Source organism: Arvicanthis niloticus, chromosome 7, assembly GCF_011762505.2.
Source record: "Arvicanthis niloticus isolate mArvNil1 chromosome 7, mArvNil1.pat.X, whole genome shotgun sequence".
NCBI classification, from domain to species: domain Eukaryota; kingdom Metazoa; phylum Chordata; class Mammalia; order Rodentia; family Muridae; genus Arvicanthis; species Arvicanthis niloticus.
The window spans coordinates 22,648,009-22,671,688 of record NC_047664.1 but is presented as its reverse complement, the minus strand read 5'-3'; the positions used below and the strand labels follow the sequence as shown (position 1 = coordinate 22,671,688).

The following is a 23,680-nucleotide window of genomic DNA, read 5'->3' as shown; positions in this document are numbered from 1 at the left end:
AAGAAACAGGGTTTCCCTGTGTAGCCCTGGAACTCATTGTAGATCAGGTTGATCAGGTTGGCCTCGAATTGAATCCGCCTGCCTCTGCCTCCCTCCTGAGTGCTGGGATTACGGGCATACACCACTGTGTCCACCCAGCTTGTTTTCCTCTTTTTGACTGGATTCTTTTGCTTAGCTTTCTCAAATTTCATCCCATTGTCGACTCCATTCTTAAGACTGAGCGATGATCCATTGCCTGTGTTGCTTCATCGTCTAGCCAGTCATCTCTGGATGGAATGAATTTATCTGGATGAATGAATTTAGATTATTGCCACCTCCTGGCTTATTGTGAATACTGAAGTGAGAATATGTTTGAAATAGTCTTTTGAAGTAGAGTTGCCTTTTAATAAAGGCTAACGTTGATTGCGTGCAAACGCAAGGAGATCCCAGAACTCCCCCTGAGACCTGCTCACTGGAGGAAATGACCAGAGGCCAGGTGGTTTATTTGTGGTGCCTTGGGAATTGTGACTGTTCCAGAGAACCAGGATGAAGGCCAGAGGAGATGGCTCTCGATAAGTCACTTGCTGCCAGACCTCAAGGCCTGAGTTTGCCGCCTGGAGCCCACGTGGTAGAAAGGGAGGAGCTAACCACTGGCAGCCCTGATGTCCATTTATCCTTACAGCCTCACAGCCACACCCACAGGCAGACTGAAATCCCAAACTTAATCTTTAGAAAGGGGAAGGGTGAGAAGGAGGGCTCAGCCATTGGGTATGGAGCTGGGTGTTGGCCAGCCTCACCGTAGAGACCTTTTATTCTTTTTTTCCCCCCATACTAAAGTGTTGCCCACAATGATGGCTTTATTATGTTGACTTGAGGTCAGTCTTGGTGAGTTCAAAGTTAGCCTGGAAGTCTCAGGCCAACCTAGAATATACAGTGAGACTGCCTCTTTTTTTTTTTTTTTTTTTTTTTTTTTTTTTTTTTTTTTTTTTTTAAAGAAAAGGCTGGAGAGAGCACTGACTGCTCTTTCACAAGTCCTGAGTGCTTCCAGAGACCTTAGGTTCAATTCCCAGCACACATATGGCACCTCACAACTCTGTAACGCCAAGATCTGATACCTTCATGCAAACACATGCAGGCAAAACACCAGTGCATATTAAAAACAAAAGAAAAAAAAACCCTCCTATGTTGGTTATGTAAGACCCCAAAAGGGGACTCTCACCCAAGTCCGGACCTGTACGAACCCAAGGACACACGAGAAACCTTCTTGATGCAATTGCAGAGGAGGTTTAATGACGAGGGCCCTCGGGCCGGAATATATCTCACGCAGGAGATAGGGATTCCGACGCTCTAGCCCAGGAAACTTGGGATATTTATGGGTAGGGGTTGGGGAGAGCAGGAAAGTTTGGCGCGGTTACATATGATTGGATATCTCAAACATCCGTTCCCAAGCCTGGTTTCCATCTAGCCCCCATCCCAATTATCCTAATTTACATCTGTATCTTGCTCCTGGGAGAATTCCTTTCAAGTGACTTCCGTTTACTCAGGTATTTTATTGCCTCTATCTTGGGTCTTTTGTGCCTTTGAAATGTTTATTTAAGCCCTTGGAATGCACCCCAGGGGCAGCTAACACTTGAGTGTAAATTGAAACTCTGAACCTAAGAAACCTATGTAAATTGAAACTCTGAACCTAAGAAACCTAATTTTGAGACCTAAAATTTCATTTTTACAATTTATTCTTTCATTTCCTCCTTTTCTCTCATGGTCAAATTCCAATCTTGGAATTATGAATCATCATCTGGGTGTAAAGAGTGATATTGTTGTCTAAGCATCTAATTATATCTTTGTCATTGAATCTTAAACTATCTTTTTCTCACCCCCTGGATGGTTTCTAGTATGTACTTAGGTAAAGTAGCTGTCTCTCTCTCTCTCTACATATACATATACATATACATATACATATACATATACATATACACACACACTGATGGGCCTGTTGGCTTTTTTTTTCATCTCGGGGATGTACATATGTAGCTTAAGTCCCACTCTTTAAGGCTGTGTCTGGGACACAGTTTAGATTCAAATGTCTCTTATCTCTGACAATTGGGCAATCTCTATCCCTGTGTCTCCAGGATGGGCATATCTCAGGAGTCAAGGCCTGCTGGTCCTTGGCCTTGTAGAACGGCAGGTGATCTTGAGCCTGAGGAGGTTGTTCAGGTGTCTGGCTGTTCTCTCCAGTTGGCATCAGACGCAGGTGTCGGCACGAGTTATGTTCGACAGCATCAGGAATAGTTTCTTAGTAGCCTGAAAAATCATTTCTCACAGAAGAGGGACATTCTGGGTTTGGAATAGGGACAAGGAAAGGGACACTCTAGCCAGCGCCAGTTCTCAGGGGTAATTTAGTTTTTTAGGGTTCTGTTTATTCTCTCTACCTGTCCTAAGCTCTGGAGACAGTATAAACAGTGGAGCTTCTAATTAGTCTCTAATATTTCTGACAATTTCTGACTTATCTTACAAACAAAGGCAAGGCTATTATCTGATCTAATTATCTCAGATGTTTGAAAACCTCGGGACAACTTCTATTCTAGGCTGTTCCCTTCTAATTTTTTTTTTCTTATTTATTCTAAGTCTCATAAGCCTTTACTTGTTGGCATATCTTACACTGTCTTATCATTTCTCTGGCCCAAAACCTGAGGTCTATTATATGTTTTTAAATCTCTTGGCTGCTTGGTTGCACTCATATCTTAAGAGTCCATCTGTGTATTTAGCCTGGTAAATCCTTTGCTTTCTGGGGAGTATAGTTCTCCCTTCTTGTGTGCACCATTTTCTCTTTTTCTCTAGATAGTATCTGGCAGGATGGCTAGCAATCTGAGTTCTTTCTCTTATTCTGTGCTTTAAGTGAGGCCATCTCTTAGGCCCACAACTGGAACAGGCTCTCATATCAAGACAATTGATTTGTCCAGTTATTGCCTCAGGCCACTGAGTCTCCTCCCTTTTTGGTGTCCTGGGCAACGGATACTCACAGTTCCTGGCTTCATCAGGGTTTCCTTTCTTGGTATATAGTCCTGTAGACATGGGCTGTGGCAAAAGCATACCTGTTGTCCATGCAGATGTTGGCTTTCTTGTCAGCCCCAAGTTCCAAGTCCCAAGTTCTCTGCACCGATGATCTCAGGGGTGGGGAGTCAGTCCAGATGGCATGTGTCCACCACAGTAGCACTGGCTTGTCTCTGACCAGCATGGAGAAAACTGCTCCCGTCTGTAAAGCAGGTTATCTTGGCTCCTGGCTGAAGTCAGTCTTCTATCCGTTGAATTCTTGTCAGCTAGTTGCAGCCCAGGAAGTGTTGTATCTGGATGTCCATCCTAGGGAGTATTCCCTCAACCAGACAGGGGATAGGAGCAGGCTAGGATGACCATAAATGAATGGGATACCCAGCCCATCTCTTAGTCCACCATTTTCAGGTAGTCCATGAATACGTTTTGACCCATTGGCCTGGAGGAAGCCCCTGTGTCTATCAAAAGTTGGGTGGCTCCAAGCTGCCCCGTCTATCTCAATAGCCGTCTTCACACAGAGCTGTTATCTTCGCCACTTGGGGTGTTTTTCGAGGCCTGGGATTTTCTGGCCCTGGCTTCTATTTGTTAGGGCCCTCTTGGACCCTGAAGCTGGCTCCTTTACTTGCAATGCGCACACTGGTCTTTTTTTTCAGAGTTTTATCTCTCTTTGATTGGAGTCCCTTTTTTTTTTTTGCTTTCTGTAAATTCTTTCCTGTCACCTTTTTCTTTCTTCACCTCTCTCTATTCCTCTCTATACCTCTGAACTCACAGCAACTTATCTCTATTCTTCTTCTCTACTCTTTTCTTCTAGACTTACACTAAACCTTCTCTATTCCTCTTCTTTATTCCTTTCTTTTAAATCTTCTCCCACTTGCTATTACCATCAATAATTTTAATATGTAGTATATTTCTTAAATCTTTCAATGACTTATCCTGTAGTCTCTCTAGCCTCTGAAGCCTTGTCTACACTGACAGAATGTCTCTATGAGCTAGTCTAGAAAGACTGTGGGTAACTTATCTGATCTCTGCTTCCTGATCAAACTTAGTGGGGTCTCATGTAACCCTCTCTCTCAAGATCTATCAGCGGGATCTGGCGTGGGCCTTTGGGTGTCCCTTACCTTCTGTCACATGAAGGTCTCAGTCACATCTGCTCCAAATTGACCTGCTGCTGACCACAGCCTGATCAATTGACGGGGTCCCCAATGTCTCTATGTCTGAAGGAACATTTTTTCTCCGGTGTCCCCGCCTGCTCTTTACTTCTGAAGACCAGAACCTGCAAAGGTCTTGTGAAAGCAAGGCTTTTAAAATGAAACTTTTTCTTTTCAAAATATAATTAGAGCATAATTATGTCAATTTTTATCAGTGAAGTATAAGATAGTCTTACTACCCAGTCTATTTTTTTTTTTTTTTTGACTAACTAGCACCTCTGTCATCTATCTTGACTAAAACATTTAGTTCTGAACCTGGCTTTAGGATGAATGTCAGCTGCCGACCATCTATTTAAATCTTTTTTCTTTTTTTCTCAAGGTAAATAGCTATAAGTTTCCAATCCCGTCAGAAATCCAGAATGACTGAGTTAACTATAATTGTGGGAAGCACAAAGGATAGCTTTTAAACTTAGTCAATTTATAGAGACCTCTGAACACCTGGAAGAGAGGCTTTTATCTTATTTATTGTTTTTGATCACCTGTAAAGCAGTAAATAGTCTCTTAGAACTCTGTACAGACTAGTGTATCTGTGAGGCTGCATGACTGTTGTTTATATCACACTAGAGACCATAACCTAATTCATTCTGCAAACAGTACCTTGTCCACAAGTGTAATGTGAGCTCACCTCTGAAGCTCTAAGAAAGAAACCAAATCAGAATGAATAGCCTTATCTGTAGCATTTCACAGCAAGGATTATTAAGGTGTTGAAGGTTCACACCTTAATTAACAATTAAGTTATTAACAATTATAATAATTAATAGTTATTAACAATTTTTAAAAGGCAACTTGAGTTACATTTGACACTTATTTGAATTTAACTTTTAACAAAATAGAAACTTTGGTAGAAGTGATATACAACAAGAACAACAAAGTAAACATTTTATATCTAACATAAGAGCACAAGTCCTCACCACTTCTTCTTGTCTGAATTTTCACCTTTGAACCAAATCTTAATGGAAGTCTCATATAAATAATGAAATTATCTCAGACAGCAATGGCTAGAAAGTCTATCAAAATAGAAGCTTACATATATATATATATTCTGACTCAGGACAGCCTGTAACTTTTTAGCTGTAACTAAAGGAAAAAAGTGCTCTTTTATTTATTAAACTAGGAAAACTCACTATCAACTCTCTTATTATAGAAGCTAAAACAACTGTTGGCCCCCTTCTAAGAGCCGCTTATGAAAACAGTCTGTTCTCTTCAAGGTTCTTTCTGTTGGTGTCTTTCTCCTGGCCACAGAGCAGGGCGAATTATCAGTTTTTCTTGTGCAAATTGAGACTGTCTCACAAGTAAGTTTTAAACTAAATTAAGTAAGCAGTTTTAGTAGTTCATCACACTAAATCAGGCACCTGACACACTCTGTCTCTTCCTCCAGAGGAACAGAGCTTTCTCTTGGCCACAAGCTATGGAACAGGACTTGCCTGTCTCATTGCTTCTGCTTTTAAAACTCAGGATGTTAACACAGTATCAGTCCAGAAGAAAGAAAAGGAACGTCAATTGTCAGTCAGAGTCCAAGAACATGTAAAACAAATAACACAGAACGAAGTTTATCAAGAAAAGACAAGGAAAGACAACACAATAGACTGCCCCTATCACTATATCAGAGGCACAGAATTGTCAACAATCGCAGCGGTGTCTGGAAACCGCATGGCCTGTTGGGAAACGTAGTTCTCAGGCCGGCTGCCATCTTGGATATAATTGTCAAAGCTGCAAGGCCTGTTGGGAAACGTAGTTCTCAGGATGTCGCGCGCACTCACTAAAGCCCTTATCTCTCGCTAGCCGCCCGCCAGGATGTGTTCGCCACCCGCCTCTCGCCTCCCGCTCGTACTTAATTCATCACGGGCGGGAGGCTGGGAACTCATCTCCCGCCTTTTAAACTGCGGTGGGTGGGAGACCTGCATGTACTCTGGCTTCCAGTACCAGGGCGGCTCGAGCGCTGGCGAAGAGGGGACCACCGAGGGGGCCAGGGCAGCCAGTGGTTGTGGAGCCTGGCTCAGGTACTCTGCCACACAGTAGCGGCAGGGAGGGGTTCCAGAAAGACTGTACACAAAATATAAACACACAGAACTAACACAGTCAGACACACTTGCCCGAGTTTGGTCTCATAGAACCAGCCAAACGCGACCTCTGACGGGAAGGATTCCACATCTTCCCCCTAGCAGGAGCACTCATCTCCTGTTCCAAAACAGGGCAGTCAGACCTCCCTGACTCCCTAACCCAGATGGGAAAGGATACCGCCTTTCCCCAAGGGCAGCCAGACCACTCTGACTCCCTAACCACCCGTGAAGCGTCCTTCCCGGGCTGCAGCCTGTGGGTTTCAACACGTCTGTCCATCCACAGTCATTGGGCCCTCACGGTCCACAATGACAGCTGCACTCAGTCTCCGATGGGGAAGACTCCCCTCACCAAAGAAACCGATATCAAAACACAGAAACAAAGACAGCAGAAGAAACCATAACAAAGAGACAAGGACAGCGGCGCCGCACTCTCACACACACCACTCACACAAACCTACCTCCAAGGGGTCGTCGTGTGTCTAGGGTGGTCGCGAGGTTTCCCGGTCAGGGAACCAAATGTAAGACCCCAAAAGGGGACTCTCACCCAAGTCCGGACCTGTACGAACCCAAGGACACACGAGAAACCTTCTTGATGCAATTGCAGAGGAGGTTTAATGACGAGGGCCCTCGGGCCGGAATATATCTCACGCAGGAGATAGGGATTCCGACGCTCTAGCCCAGGAAACTTGGGATATTTATGGGTAGGGGTTGGGGAGAGCAGGAAAGTTTGGCGCGGTTACATATGATTGGATATCTCAAACATCCGTTCCCAAGCCTGGTTTCCATCTAGCCCCCATCCCAATTATCCTAATTTACATCTGTATCTTGCTCCTGGGAGAATTCCTTTCAAGTGACTTCCGTTTACTCAGGTATTTTATTGCCTCTATCTTGGGTCTTTTGTGCCTTTGAAATGTTTATTTAAGCCCTTGGAATGCACCCCAGGGGCAGCTAACACTTGAGTGTAAATTGAAACTCTGAACCTAAGAAACCTATGTAAATTGAAACTCTGAACCTAAGAAACCTAATTTTGAGACCTAAAATTTCATTTTTACAATTTATTCTTTCAGTTACAGCCTTTCATCAGCACATGTAGCTTATTAAATTTATTTTTAAAACGTTTTTCATACTGTGTGTTTGTGTGTGTGTGTGTGTGTGTGTGTGTACATACACACACGCATGTGTGGTGCATGCACATTCTAGGCAAGCACCCTGCCACTGAGCTACATTTCCAGGCCCATTTTCTTCCTTTTTCAAAAGACTTCAATAGGACTTCCTTGCTCTGGGAATTTTATGATTGTGTAGTAACTCCATGCTGAGTGAAGGAGCTGGGCCTGTGTTGTGGTCATGGATCTTAGTGGCTTCTGGTCTTTTTCTATTAAATGTATTCTGTTGGATTTTACTACTACTACAAGTTTTCTGCTTCTGCAGGATGTTTCGGTAGCATGTGTTTGCTAAAGCCCTTGGCAACACTAAGGGACTGTAAAGCCAATTTTTAAAAAAAAAATCCAGAAGTTGTAAAGAGACCTCAAAAGCCCTTTGGCTCCTGCACCCTGTCTTGCATATGAAAAAGGCTGTGGCTCAGTAGTACATCAGATCGTCACACCCAGTTGTGAGAGGGGATGTGTTACAGGATAGGTTTAGTTATTCTAATAAATGCCGAGTGGAATGACCTCTGTTCAGGAGGAACAGCCAAGATGCCCCCCCCCCTCCAGCTGTCGCTTGTCCTGGAGTCGGGCTGTTAGTAATTCCTCTTCACTTAAAATTCCTTCACAGTTGTTACCTAAGCCAGTAAATCTTAACATCCCAACAGCACCAATCCAGGGACTTTTCCCACAGCACAGAGCCCTGGTTTGTGTGAGGAGCAGTGGGGAGCCACCCTTCCTCTGTCCCCAGGGTCCAAAACCTTGAACAGTCTCTTTTCTCCCTGAGTAAGGAATCCTACTCAGTCACTCCTGTCCTTTCTAGCTTAAAAGCAGCGTGTAACTAAGTTGCTTAATGTCCCTTCACCATATGATTGGATAACTGCCTCCTTACCTTGAAAAAGTTTCATTGTTGCTTATCTTTCCCTCCATAATAAAGGAGGTGACAGAACCCGGAACCAGGATGAAAGAAGGCTAAATGAATCACTAACTCTTGCCACCTGCAATGACACCCTTTGGGTGGATCTGTCTAGAATATAAACTGAGGCTCGTAAAAACCCTGCCTGTGGCTTGTGGGTCCTGGCTCTCCTTCCTTCCTGTGGGCTAAATTATCACCTTTTGTTTGGGAGAGATCTTAAGAAGGACTGGCCTGTAAAAGAGTTTGTAGGTTTTGAATTTGGTAATTTCCTGACCTTTTGACCGTGGGAGGGGGGCAGGGTAGCAAAGGAAAGAAATGCATCTGTGTACTGGGTGGAAGTAGTCAGGGCGTTATTGATGAAGTATAGACAGACCTAGATTTCACACTCCCTGGCCACCATCAGCTGGTTTCTTGCTGACACTCTACTTCCTTTGCTCTCTCCAATAATGAGGGCAAAACCAAAGATAGTCAAGAGAAGGGAGGCAGAGACGTTTGTGGCTGTGGGTTGAAGCCCTGGCTTGGAGATTATTAACTTTTTAAGCAACTCCCTTTGCCATTTGTGTTTTAAAGAACTGATTTTGTTTTATTGCTGGTGTACTTTAATGGGGGGTGGGGGGGTGGGAACCATTCTGTTTGGTGATTCAGTGTCTCTATTAACTGGCCTTGAGGTTTAAACAAGACCAGGAATATCGTTTGTGCAAGTGTGAAGGGAAAACCCAAGAGCACCATTACTTTCAGGTAAAAACAGAAGAGAGAGTTTTCTCAGGGCGGGTCAGTTTGTCTTCAGATGGAAATCCCTTAGATCTTGGTTAATTATGAACGCTGACCCCAGGCTCAGTAGAGCCGACAGACAATAAAGGCAGAGTCCTAAACCTCAGTTCAGATTTGACCCTTTGACCTCCCAGGGCTCTCTTGTCCCCAGTTTTTTCAAAGTAGTCACCCTGAAATGCACCCCTTTAGAGCACATACTTAATCTGTAAGAATTAGATGCATTCTTCATACACACACCCCAGGAAAACTAAATAAAGCTTATTTCCAAAACTACTGATGTCAGAATTGTTGTGTAGTGAGTTTTAGACAAAGAAGTCTGAGCTACCTCCAATTGGTGTTTGAATGTTAACAAACTATTAGAATAAAATGTTTCTGTGATTTCCCCAAAACACCAGTGTTAGCATTTTATTTTATTTATTTTTATTTATTTATTTTTTGTTTGTTTGTTTGTTTGTTTTTTCGAGGCAGGGTTTCTCTGTATAGCCCTGGCTGTCCTGGAACTCCCTCTATAGACCAGGCTGGCCTCTAACGAACTCAGGAGAATGAAATCCACCTGCCTCTGCCTCCCAAGTGCTGGGATTAAAGGCGTGTGCCACCACTGCCCGGCCAGTGTTAGCATTTTAAAAGGTTGTGGATAACGCTGTGGCTTTAACTCTGTGACTGACACAATAGAGGCATCACGTTTTGTGGTCCTGGAGTAACTGCAGCCAGTGGTCTGGAAATCACAGTACAGACAGGTGGTGAGGAGGAGGAGGGAGCATTGCATGCTGGGAAGAAGCTTGACATGTAGCCTTGTCATGTACCCACCTAGGGTTGGGTGGAGAATTATTTGATGCTTGGTTCTAAAGAGAATTTTTTCTTTCTTTCTTTCTCTCTCACTCTCTCTTTGTTTTTTAACCTTTTCTTTTTAAAAAGATTTCTTGAATTCCATTGATTTTTTTTTTTTTTTTTTAAATTGGTTTGCATGTGCTTTTGAATCTGATGGATCTGTTCTTGTTGTCAGAGGGGATCACAAGCTTAACTTCCTGGAGCCCATGTTTCAAACTCAGTGGTAATTACAGGTGCAGTCAGCAGCCTACCCCTGAGATAGGTGTGAGGCTGTTACAGGATGGGGGTTGGGGCCTGGGCTATGCCCATGGTCTCTCTGCTCCCTGGGGCCCTAGGGTGGAGAGATGAGCTTTTCAGCTGTAAAGATTAAAGCAAAGAGTCTCTTCAGATTTTCCAGAAAAGAGCCTTCATTCCCTGCTGACTGCATGCTGCATATCCAAGAAAGCACCGAGCATTCCACCAGAAAGCAGTAGAAACAGAAAGAAACCATGAAAAATCACTGAATGGGGCTTTTACTCCCTGGTTTCTCACCTCCAGGGGTGCTCAGGAAAACCACACTGACACAGAGGTGACCCAAGAGTATTTTAGTTTAGGTCACCTGCCTTTGAAACACTTCTAACATTGCCTTTTCAGAGGTACCAAGAGGTACCTCCCCCATCCTCCAAGACCAGATTTTTTTGGCTGGCTGTCTTGGAACTCTCTGTAGACCAGGCTGACCACAGAGTATCCGCCTGCCTCTACCTCCGAATGCTAGGATTAAAGACATATTGGCCACCACCACCCAGTGAAAGATGTAGTTTTGTACCTTTGATGGCTCTTCCCCTCCAGACCAGGTTCTTTGCTGTTGTTTTTTCTGCTGGCCAGGGTGTGCTGTGGTCTGAGGAAGCATGGCAGAACAGGATAAAGGCGAAACATGCTCAGGTGTGAAAACAACAAATTCGTGTCAAACGCAATACTGAACGGTAAGAACATGACTCTGTAAGTTGCTGCAAAGTAGCCCAGGCTAGCCTTGTGAGGGAATGAATGCCCAGTGTGAATTCACACTGCAACCATGTTTTCCATGTTTAGTGCTTGTGTGTTCACTCCTAGAACTGGCACTCTGACTAAAGGATATTGGGAGCCACGAGAAAGCAAACTGTCCAGGGCCACAGATCTTCTAGCTCACTGGGAGCCCAGGTTAGCACTTCCAGGGATCTGCAGTTGTCTACTCCACCTCCAGAGCCTCTCTGAAGCTCTGGGGTTACTTCCAGCTTCTTCTTATTCCTCTGGCTTTGTTGCCTTTTCTTGACTGTGTGAGCATGCTCAGCAGCCCTGTGTGTAAGTTTCTCATCAGAATTACTAGTCTGTAACAACGGAGTTCTCGGCTGTTTTTTAACAATGGCTTTGTATTAAAACTTCAATAGGAAAATAAAAGCCCAACAGCCTAGTGATCTAACAAACTTTGACTTGCTAGGATTCATTCTGAAGAATGATTCATTATTCAGTTTGATTACCAAACTCTTGTTTGCTCACATCTCAAGTGTGCTGTCTTTGCTACTGGGTGGGACAGGAGCCCCATGAGTGCTCTAGAATATTCCATGAGTACAGGAGCCTGCAGTGGTATGTGTCTGTGTCAAGGGGAATAGACTCTGACCTCACCTTCCAAGTATAAACTGTAAACACAGCTTCTGGGTCGTGGATTCAAGGCTATACTGGAATTTCATTAAATATTTTCTATGGTTTAGCTTATTCATAGATTCTTGGCCAGTTCAGAGCAAAGGATGAAACTGCACCCCAGGGAGGCTAAGATACCTAGGATATCAGCAGTACCTCTTGGCCTAATTGCTTGGGTCAGAGTTAGAGTTCTTGGCATTTTGGATACCATTTTATATTTGGGGACTCAATTTCTGAAAAACTTACCCTGTACTAATAAATTAAAAAAAATACTGAATATAAAATCTGTCAGCTCTGTGTTAGCACTCAGGTGGTGAGTCAGAAGCTCTGCGTGGCACAGTTACCAGGGGTGGTTTGGAGACATAGGGATGGACTTGGTGAAGTGGGCAAGGAGCCTGCTTTTTCTCAGAATGGCTCTGTGCCTTGGCACTGAGTTCCATCTGAAAGACTGGACCTGCCCAAGTGCACAGACCTTTTACTCCCAGACACTGGGGAAGGGCAATTTCATAGATGTCTCTTGAGTTCCCTTTTGTGATCGGCCTCACTGATCAGAAATATCTCTGGGCAAGCCTTTTTCTGAAGTGATTTTAGCCCACGTTTCAGGGACTCGATGCTTGACATCAGCCTCTGAGAAGAGAGAGACTGCCCTCCCAGATGGGCCCCCTGCCAGAAATGGCGTCTTTGCAACTAAATTTTCTATCCAACAGGAGGTTTATCTTAAAACTGTTTTCCATAATGAGCAACTAACCAGACATGCAGTATCTACTTAAGTAGTGAATCTAGAGGCCTTATTTCCTATGCACTTACGTGTGCAGAGCAAGTGTCCTCTCCCTTGGGTGCCTTGTACAGAGCAGAATACCCTTTTTAAACTACCATTCAGAAAACCACATGGGTCACTTTTCTAGCCCACCAAGTTCAGAATATCTGACTTATTTTTAAACCAGGGCAGTAATCTTTTATGACGTTTGAAGTAATTGACACTTAAGAGGAACACTTGAAAAATAGACAGGAGTGGACTGTGACCAGCACCTTTGACTGCTCAACATGTTTGACTTCGTCACAGCATCTCCATGATTGATTTTACAGAGCTCACTAGGCATAGAGCAGAAACACATACATACGTGGGCGATTTGGTGAACTCTAAGTACCTTTATAAACCTGTAGGCACCAACAGGCCTGGGGCATGGGGACGTGATTGAAATAAAGTAAGTGTGCCTAGCTCCAGGAGAAGCTGGGTTTTTTGCTCAGGAAACATCTGGGATTTGGGCAGGAGGGACTGGGACCTAGCTAATCCATCTCTAGGTCTGGTGGAATGGTGAAGGGCCTGGAAGGAAGTGAACCCAATGTTTAGCATGATGGAGAGATAAAGAAGCCACGTGATCCGATAAGGGCCGGCCCGCCATGGGGTGCGGTGTGCTGGGAAGGATTTATGGTGGTATGAAATTGGCTCCATCCCTGAAAAGAGGGGGGGGGGGTGTGGAGAAGCAGAGGGTCACAGATGGCAGACGGAACCCTTTCCTCTGCAGGTGTGCCTGTAGCGCCATCCATCCTGGGTTTTATGACCCTGTCTGCTGCTGCTGAGGCTGGACTCAGATGCTGTCCCCTCAGGTGCCTGGCAGCTGGTAAAGCCTTCACTCAGCAGACTTATTCTTCAGTGGGCAGGAGTGCTGTGGTTTACAGTCACACCTTTGTGATTAAAGCCATCCCTCCAGCAAAAACAAGCCACCATGGCTCTGACAAGTGGCCTTCATCACTGTCTTACTGCAGAGTAGACTTCTGCCTTTCTTTTGTAAAGAAAATGAAAATCCCAAAGAAATGTCCTCTGCAGCCAAGAAGGTGGGCCAGTGCTGAGCAGCCTGGCCAGGAGCACACATTCTCCACAGGACAAGGAATGTGCAGCTCACCATGGCTTCCTGCAGCTCCTCTGTTTACTTCTGTAGTGTGGCCTGCTTCGGGTCTGAATAAAAATGTCACCGCAGTTTTGAAATTGTTTTCTGTGCAATTACATCTTCCTGTGTAAACCTGTGACCCTTCATTCAGGTTACCTGTTAATGGAAAGGAAGTCCCAGAATTCTGATCCTGCCCTAGGATTTTTACCTGCCTCCTTTTGATTTTGAGTGGTTGTGGGACAAATTACTCCGAATGTTGGGACGAGAAAGGGCTTTTCCTTAGAGACAACACATTTAAATGGAAAGGTCTCCAGTCCAGCCTGTTTGGCTCAAGGGGTCGTCACCTAATGTCATTGATAATGACAGTGGCCGTTCAGGTTCTAGCTCACATTCCAACCTGGGCTTTATTCAGTTGATGTTTGGGCCACATCCAGAGTTTGCCAGTATGGGGCGTTTTTTATTTTGTTTTGTTTTGGTTTTTTGGACAGTAATACTGTGATTTGAAATGTTTTAAGGCATACCAGCTACCTGTGGAGTGTGTGTGTGTGTAATTTTTAAGTGGACCCATCCTTTGCCTTCCTGCTGCACAACAGCCCTGAAGAAACCCCACACAACTATTTGTTTAATTTTTACAAAGCAGGGAAGGAGAAAGGCACGGAGTTTTACTCTGTACTGTTTGATTTCAAGCAGCTATTTGACTGCAGAGTCCTGTTCAGGCAGTGTGTGGCGTGACCAAGGAACTTTGGTGGGCCACAGATAGGAAGTGGTTGGCTCCAGACGTCATACATGCTCATGTCTGCTTTTAAGCCCCTCCCTGCCCTTCTGTGAAGGAAGTCTGTGAAGGAAGGCTCTTGTTAGGAGTCATCAAGTTGGAAGGATAGAGGCCTGAGAGTGCAAAACACACAGTCAACAGCCCTTGTAGCCCGGGAGCAAGGAGCTGGGGTGCGCTTTTTTTTTTTTTTTTTTTTAATCTCTAATAAATGTATATTTATGTGGCACTGACACACTGGATGTAGCTCTCTACCCTTTTCATGTCTACTTTATTCCCTCAGATGAAGGAGGCACAGCTGAAACTTTAGAAAGTAAAAAGTATGCTTTAGCCACCGTGTGGAGAGCCTCAGTTCCTACCTCAGCCATTGCCTGTGGCGTTGAGCTCATAATGCCTCTGTGGAATGTTTAACAAAGTGTAGCGTGTACCAGAAAATTACAAATCCTAAGAGTTCTTATTGTTTCTGGAATTGATGTCATATGGGGAGAAAATACGGGGATTCTCCAGAATTGCTTGCATGCATGCATGCATGTATGTATGCATGCATGTATGTATGTATGCATGCATACACACATGCACACGCGCGCGCGCGCACACACACACACACACACACACACACACACACACACACACACACACACGGCACCCAGTAGGTTTATTGTTGTTATCACTACTACTACATTTATTTGGGGACATGTGTCATGGCACATGTGTGAAGACCAGAATAACCTAAGGGTTTCTCCTTCATCACATGGATCCTGGAGATAGTATTCAGGTTGTCCGACTCGGTGACAAGTGCCTCTGCTTGTTGAGCCATCTCATACCCAGTGTTCTCAGTCCTCTCTGATTCTTGAAGAACAGGTTCATTAAATCTCTAGGTAAGCATAGAATCGAGGTACAGGTGTGACCTGTGCCATCTGCTTGCATATCTTCATGTATAACCTGTGACACTTCATTCAGGTTACCTATTAATGGAAAGGAAGTCCCAGCTTGTTAGAACTGGAAATCCATGCCTGTGATCCCAGCCAGCTGTGCTGGTCTTAGCTATTGTTACTCTGTGCAGCTGGATTACCTGGGAAGGCTTGAGTTTCTGTGTGATGTGATGCTTTGTTACCTTTTTAGGCTGGAGAGTCACAAGTTCGAGGTCAGCATAGGCAACCTAATAAGACCCTGCCTTAAAATAAAAATAATACAAAGGACTGCCTGGGTCATGGAGGTGGCTCAGAGGGTAAAGGTACTTCCCATCAAGCCTGACCGGAGTTTGATCTCTGAGGACTCACCTGGTGGAAGGAGAGACCCAGTTTCCACAAATTGTCCTTTGACCTTCACACGTGCAGATTGGCACACACATAAATAAATTTAATTAAACATAAAATTTATATATAATTTTAGAAAATGGGCTCCGGCTCAGTAGCCAAACAGTTGCCTGGCATGCACGAGAGCTTTACATTCAGTTTCCAACACTGTCCCCTACAAAAACCTATTGCCATGTCTCAGTTACGCTGTTGTGGTTTGTAAGCAGGTGAGTATCGATACAGAGACTTTGTTAGCTTCAATTTTTAAAAGCCTATTTATATATTACAGTTTCAGTCCATTGAGCCTACAACCTATCGTAGATACCATCAGAGATTTCTGTCATGGTGAACAGAAGTGGCCTCGGAGGGGCCTGCTGAGTCTTATCTTTGTGGGCAGATAGGTTCCAGGGCCAGCAGTATGAGACTGGGGGCAGGGGCCACTTACAGAAGATGTTGGGAAAGAACTCTGTAATGGAGTGCATAGTGGGGAGACCCAAGTGAAACAGAGTGTGCCTGATTGCTTCGAAGAGAAAGGAGAGAAGCAGCAAGGCCCTGCCTGGAGCAGGAATGTGGAGGACCAGCCAGGAAGCCATCGGGATGGGCGTGGCATTTGGGAGGTAAAATTTGGGCTGCTAAGACACAGGAAGCTATCCGAATAACCTCTCCATTTTCGGGGAAATTGGACAGACATTAACAGAAGATGCCAGTTGTGATACCAGTATAGTAGCCTCAGGACAAGGTAGGGTCAGCATACCATGGGGGTAATAAAAGGGGTGCCATAGAAGGGAGAACCCTCGAAGGGTGGGAAGACCCTGGGAAGGAAGAGTTTCACCTGACATGTGTTACTAGAAATGACTTAGACACCTAAGCACAGAGAAACATGGCATCATCCACTATTGTCTCTGGTCTGAATCTTGGTAGGTAGGAGAAGGCCAGCTAGAAATGTGAAAGTGGGTATTGTTGCCTGAGGTGGAGGAATGGGGACTGGCTCAGCCAGTGTGATGGGCAGGACGAGCGTGATGGGGGGGTGGAGTGTCTCAGCTAACTCTTGGTTTTCTCAATGAAACTAAAGCACCTATATCACCTTAGAGGCAGGAGACTAGCTGAAGTCATTCATCTTGGGCCGAGGGCAAATGTTAACAGAGTGGCCATGGGGGCTTAGAATAAGTCCTGTGGCTGTGGTGCTGAACTCAGTGGCCCGTGTAGAGCGGTATAGGTGGAGGGTGGGGTGGAGAGGAGAGGAGAGCAGGTGGGAAGAGAGTGAGCAGTAGACACTTAGTCCTAGAGGAAAGAAGAATGCTAGAACCTGGAGGCCGGGACTGGGAAAGCAGAAGTGCTGGTTAGAGAGCCGGATGCTTACCACTGTATGTTGACGCTGGCTCACACGGGGATGTAATACCAGCACTGAGGAGGGGTATGGAGTCAGGACAGTGAGCCTCACCTGTAAAGTAAGTTTGAGATCAACTAAATGAGTCTAAAAGAAGGGGGGGAAATGAGATTTGGAGGTAGTGCCCATATTGGTGATAAGCTCAGGGGTTGACCTGGTACCTTGGGCACAGATAGCTATGGTGGATACAAAGACATTGGAAGAGTCCCAGAACCCCACGTACTGAGGTGTCAGCAAAATCCTCAGGGGCGTTGGTAATGTAAATAAGATACACGCAGAGCCTTGGCACCATTTCGCCTGACTGGTAAAGTTTAGTAACACACACCTGTAATATCACCACTCTGAGACTGGGGCAGAAGGATCTCGAGTTCAAAACCAGGCTAGGGTACAGGGCAAGACCTTGACTCCAGAATAAAAGAAGGAACTGAAGAAAGCAGATAGCCTCCTCCAATGGTCCATGCCCATGTCTCAGATCAGGGCAGTGTTTACCTGAGGCAGTGGCCACAGAGCACCTTCCACTGAGTCTGGGGGAAGAAAGCAAGCGGGATTTTTTGGGAAAGCAGTGGCACCACAGGAGCAGATCACAGAAAGTCTGGGTGATGCTGTCTTTATGGTGAATGAGGTGAACAGACATGCAGGGGACAGAAGGTCACCTCTCAGACTGTGGAGCCTGTCCCTGAGAGCTGAGGTAGGCGCTCTCCATTCTTGCTTTTTGAACTCTTGCATGTAACGCCTGACATACAGAAGATGGGAATGTTTCTAATGGGGAAAAAAAAGAATTACATGCAAAGAAGGAGAACATTGGGCTGGAGAGATGGCTCAGCAGTTAAGAGCACTGACTGCTCTTCTAGAGTTCCTGAGCTCAATTCCCAGCAACCACATGGTGGCTCACAACCATCTGTAATAGAATCTGATGCCCTCTTCTGGTGTGTCTGAAGACAGCTACAGTGTACTTATATAAAATAAATAAATCTTTTAAAAATGAGAATGTAATTAATTTTGTCTTAAACCAACAAAGAGTGAAGAGAAGCTGAAGTCTTTGGGGAGAGGACAGGATTTTTGGCAGTGGTACAGTAGAGAGAGCTTAGGGTAAAAGTCAGACATTTAGACTGAGAAAAGGGAATCCTAAGCAAAGGCCACCGGTGTGTAGAGTTGAATTGAAGCCTTTTCCCACCCGTGTAAGTGGTGCATGGGAAATATTATACCTGTGTGTATCTTCAAAGACTCACAAGTAAAAAAAAAAAGTTGTATCTTTTTAAAAAACGGACTTGTTTCTGAGTTCGAGGCCAGCCTGGTCTACAGAGTGAGTTCCAGGACAGCCAGGGCTACACAGAGAAACCCTGTCTTGAAAAACAAAAACAAAAACAAAACAAAAACAAATAAAAACAGACTTGTATATTGCGTGTCATGTTTTTCCTAAATGTCTAGCTGCGCTCCCATTCTGGGTTGTTGTCGGGCGTATTTCTGCAGACAAGTCAAGAGAGGTATTGTCTGGCAGCTGTCTTGCCCTGGGAAGCATGTTCTGCAGCTACTAGACCGTTGTCATGCCCTTTCTTGTCGTTTTAGTGACAGCTATATTGTGCGTGTCAAGGCTGTGGTTATGACCAGAGATGACTCCAGCGGGGGATGGTTCCCACAGGAAGGAGGCGGGATCAGTCGCGTGGGGGTGTGTAAGGTCATGCACCCTGAAGGCAACGGACGAAGTGGCTTTCTCATCCATGGCGAACGACAGAAAGACAAACTGGTAATGATAAACACACATCGTGGCGGTTAAAATAGCAAGGAGTGATTCCTGTACAAAAGCTACAGCCCTTTCCCTTTGGTATTTTTAATATAGCCTTCCCTTTCCAGGGCAGTCTCTTGACCACGCACCATACAGAGTGCATGTGGGTATTTGACCATCTTGCTTGCATCTTTGATTAATCAAGGTGTGCCATTATAACAGGTATTCAAAACAAAAGTATGTTCTTTATGATGACAAGTCATATATGACAAACTGTAGAGTCAGGGTTTCTGTAGAAGATAATGTGTGAGAGAGTATCACTTAACAGTGGTTCCTTCTAAATAAATGATTGTCTGAAAGATACCAGAGCTAGGGGCTGGGATGATGGCCCAAAGCGTAAGAGTGTGCAAACAAGAAGACCTGAGTTGGATCCCAGTACCCACCTAAAAACATGGCGGCTGTGACCTTTTAACCCCAGCACTGTAAGGACAGGAGCATCACCAGGGCTTAACAACCCAGCCTTAGCTCTGGGATCAGTGAGACACCCCAAGGAATAAGATGAAGGGTGATAAAGCGGGGTACCCATGTCCCCCTCTGTCCTCCACTCACAAAAGCACACATACAGCTTTCATGTCATAAGCAATTAGTGAAGTGTCTTTAGTAAAGGAATATAAAAAACAGTACAGGACACTTCCATCAGTAATCGTGCATGCTTATAGACAAATTCAAGGTGAAGTGATTCTTACACCCAGGGTGGGTACCATAGACTCTTATGGAGGAACTTGGATGGCCAGTTACATAGGTTTATGATAGGGTGGAAGGGAAACCTTCCAAGTCCAGTTTATTCTGCTTTTGGGTGGTACCAGAGCTCAAACCTAAGATTCCATGCATGCCGAACATGCACTTCAACCCTAAAGTGCACCCCCAGTCTAAGTTAGCCTGTCTCCACTTCTTGCTTACTCTCTTGCTCAGGAATGAACCCAGAGCCTTCACATGGTAGGCAAGCACTTTCTCCGTAGAGTGCTGCCTGTCTGTAGTCCTAAACCGTCTGGAGACTGATTACTGTAAACATAGTTACTTCCCCCTGTCTTTGGAAGTATATACTCAGAAATCTACGGTGACTGAAAATGTGATTGATGATATAGGGTCTCCCAGGGGAAACGCAGACAGCAACTGAAATGCCGCTTCACACTTGGTTTGTTTCTAAGAATTCTCTCAGTATAGGCAGTGTGACCACACTATAAAGAAAATGAAGTGGCCAGGTATGGTGCACGCCTTTAAATGCCATCGAGGGGGAGGCTGAGGTCAGGCCAGCCTGATTTACACAGCAAACTCTAAACCAGTCAGGACTATATAGTAAGACCCTGTCCCAAACAAACACCACCACCGCCCCCATCAATCAATCACTAATTTTTTAAAAAGTGAAGTTACTGCCGTATGCCCGCAACCCAGCACAGCGCTATCCCTTTAGTTAGGTGGCGCTCATAGAAATATTTCTTGTTCTTGGGGACCAAGGCAGAGGCATGCGGCACTCCTGTGCAGTGTTTCGTTTTACTGGTTTGTAAAGAGCTCCGTGTCTCACTTTCCACGTTGCTCACACTCGCCTGGCCTTCTGCTGTCAGACCATCTCCTTAATGTCCCATGGTATTATGCAGACACATTTAACTGTGTGGTTTTTTTAAGAATCAGCTGAGGCTGATTTTCACAACCTGTGACATATAGGGGTGCTACTGGTGTGTGAGATTTTCCTTTAACATTTTGAGGTCATAGATCTTAAATCTTTATCAGTTTGATAGAATAACAGTGATCTCCTTTGATTACTTGCAAATGACCTTATATGGTTTTCTGCTTGTTAAAAATTTGTAACTGTCAGCCATCGAGATGGCCCAGTGATTGAGGGGACAGACAGCCAAGCCTCATGGCCTGAGTTCAGTCCCCAGAACCCACACAGTAGGGGAGATCAGATTCTTGTAGATTATCCTCTGACCTCCACATGTGTTTATTGGCACACGCATGCATCACGCACATGCATGCGCGCGTGCACACACACACACAAAATAAGTGGTTTTGTTCTATTCATTATGACTGAATTATCTGTCAATGTCCTTTGCATATTTATCTGCTGGTACTTTACTCTTGGTATGTGTGGTGCTATAAAGACACTCATCTTTACCTACCATGTTTATTAATATATTTTAATAATTTGTCTCTTGACTTTTATACTTTCACTGGTATTCTTCTACAGAATTTCAGTAGAAATTGTTCCTCTCGAATCCTCCTTTGTAGTCTGAGTTAACAAGTTATTTTTTTCATAAGGATTCTGTATCCTTAGAGCCGTTTTTCCTGATAGTCCTCTGGCTTCTTGTTAAAAAAAAAAAAAAAAAAAAAGGCATCTTAGAATAGTCTCCATTTCTGGCTTTTTGAAAGCCAGAATATATAGTTTCTCCTATAGCCCACACTGGTGTTGTAGCTAAGGTTGACCTTAAACTTCTAATCCTCCTGTCTGCTCCTTCCAAATTCTGGGATTACAGACATGTGCCACCACACCCAGTTTTAAAACAGCCTTTGAGATTGTCTAACCCAGCTCCTTCCTTTTAAAACTGCATTTATGAACTTGTGTCTTCCCAGTAATTTACACGTACATAGTAAGTACAAATCTACCTTTTTGTCCAAGGAACTGACATGAAAAAACGTTGTTTATATTCATGCCACACCTGGGGGGGGGGGGGGGGATTGAGATTGTCTCCACCTTATAACGTAGTACATTGCTTCTTAAGTGGCAGCCGGCATTGGCCACCTCCCGTAGAATTGTGGACCAGCCTCTGTTTCTGAAGGATGCCTTCTTCCCACCTTTTGGCCCACCTTCAGGTTTCTCCATCTCTCCGTCCCTCTCCCTGTTTCCTCTGTAAGTGTGTGACTCTGCTTCCATGCCCAGTGTACTTGAGTCACACACCTGTACCCTGCTTGTGCTTCATCTTTCTAACCCCCACTTTTTGTGTTTCACTCCAGGAAGTTCTGATCCCTGTCTCTACTCCCACACCATTTGCAGATATAGTGGCATCTCTTTGATCTCCCACCTTCTGTAGGGCAGCGAGCCTTTGTAGAAGCTCTCTGAAAGGGGCTGGTGGCTGAAGGAAGCCTCTTTAAGGGGTGGGGGGAGTAGGAGGTAGGACACTACAATGGTTTTCCGGCTAAGCTATGGATGGAGACTTAGTTCCCCTTAGCTCACGCAGCTAGGGCGTGCATAAAGTGCTCCTTTTTCATAAGAGTGTATGAGGAAATGTTCCAAGGTACTGTGTGTGTTTGTTTTGGTTACATATTGGAGCCTGTGAGCCTGTTTAACTGATGTGGCTTCTACATATATGTTAACAAGTAACTAGTTATAGAATTTATGGTAATAGAGAAAATCAGGTTGTCTAGAGAAATTATATCTAAACTAAAATTTTGCAGCCCTGCCTAGCCTGGGCTAGCCAGGCTGACCTCAAACTCATGATTGATCCACTTCCCTCTACCTTCCAAATACTGGGATTAAGAAGAAACTGTGTTGGGATTATGAATCTATGCCACCAGACCTGGCCCCCTTTTCTGGTAAATATAAATATATATATATTTATATTTGGATTGTAGGAATCAACTCAAATAGTAGCACTTCCCTTCTTTAAAGAAACAGGGATTCAGGTAGTCCAGGCTGGCTCTTAGGTGAGGGTGACCTTGAATTTTTGATCCTCCTGCTTCCATCTCCCAAAATACAAACTTGTGCTACTGTGCCCCACTTTATTTGATGCAGGGAACCCAGAGCTTGTTGGATGGTAGCAAGGCATCCTTCCAACTGAGCTACATTCCCCGGCCATGCTTTTTCAATGTTCCCTTCCATGGAAGCCTGCTAGTTAGCCCTTTGCCTTGAGTGAGCATCTTACTCATACCTGACTGTAGCTTCATGAGTTAGTTGCCTGGAGAGGAGAACATTTGGTTTTCTGGGGTTAGTCCCGTCTTCTGGATGGTGACACATTTTATCCTACAGTATAAAAGAAAGACATTTCTTTTAGTTTTATTTTCTTTGTGGGTAGAAAGGCACAGGGATTGAGTTGCAGACCCAGCCCTTTCTCCTTTGAGACAAGGCCTCATTACATAGGCTTTACTGGCCTTGAACTTACAGTCTTCAGACGCCAACCTCCCCAGTGCTAGATTACAGTCATGTGCTACTGTAGCTGGTCCACACCCCCAGTGTACGCGCACGCATACACAAACACACACGTTCTTTTTCTCTCTCGCACACACACACACACAAACACATTAATAGCATTGTACATGTGCTCTCCATCACACACATGTGCATGATGCCTGCACACATGCCACAGTGCATATTTGAAAGTCAGAGGGCATGTGGCTCAGCGGAGAAGATCTGAGTTCAATTCCCAGCACCCACATGGCAGTTTGTCACCATGTAACTCCAGTCCCAGAGGATCTGACATGTGGTACACAGCCATACATGCAGACAGCACCCATACATATGAAGTAAAACATTAATAAAAACAAATTCAAAAAGCATTTAATGGCAAGCTGTCCAGAACTCTGATTTTTGTTTTAACTTGGAAATTCAGATCTTACTATTGAAGGTGGGAGACTGCAGTTATTTTCTTGGAGGTGGCAAAGTTATTTTCTTTGCTCATTTTCAAGAAAATCTCTGCCAAATACTCAATTAATCATCCTTGGTCTGGATGATTAATTGGTTGATCTTCTAATAAAAATGGTGATTCACAGAAAGAGCAGATACAGCGCACCTATACTCACTTAGACATGGAGGCAGGAAGATCAGGAATTTGAGGACAGCCTTAGCTATTTATGAAATCCAAGGGTATCCTGAGCTACATGAGAGACCCTGTCCCAAAAGGGGGTGATGGAAGAGAAAGGAAAGGAATTATTTGTACCTATGAAGGTGCTCAGATCACAGCTAGACGTCACACTAGCCAGTACGTTGACAGCCATTCTGCTTCCCTGGTCAGAAGAAGGAA

The 23,680-nt window shown here is 44.6% G+C and overlaps 1 protein-coding gene across 2 annotated transcripts in view; it reads left to right on the top strand.

The window, feature by feature from the left end:
* The window catches only part of Spred2 (sprouty related EVH1 domain containing 2), a 105,483-nt gene that overhangs the window by 63,799 nt on the left and 18,004 nt on the right, over window positions 1-23,680 (top strand). For both annotated transcript variants that reach the window (XM_034509138.2, XM_076938090.1), the window contains exon 2: window positions 18,512-18,689. In XM_034509138.2, coding sequence (XP_034365029.1) covers window positions 18,512-18,689 — 178 coding nt within the window. The remainder of the gene's footprint in view (window positions 1-18,511; window positions 18,690-23,680) is intronic.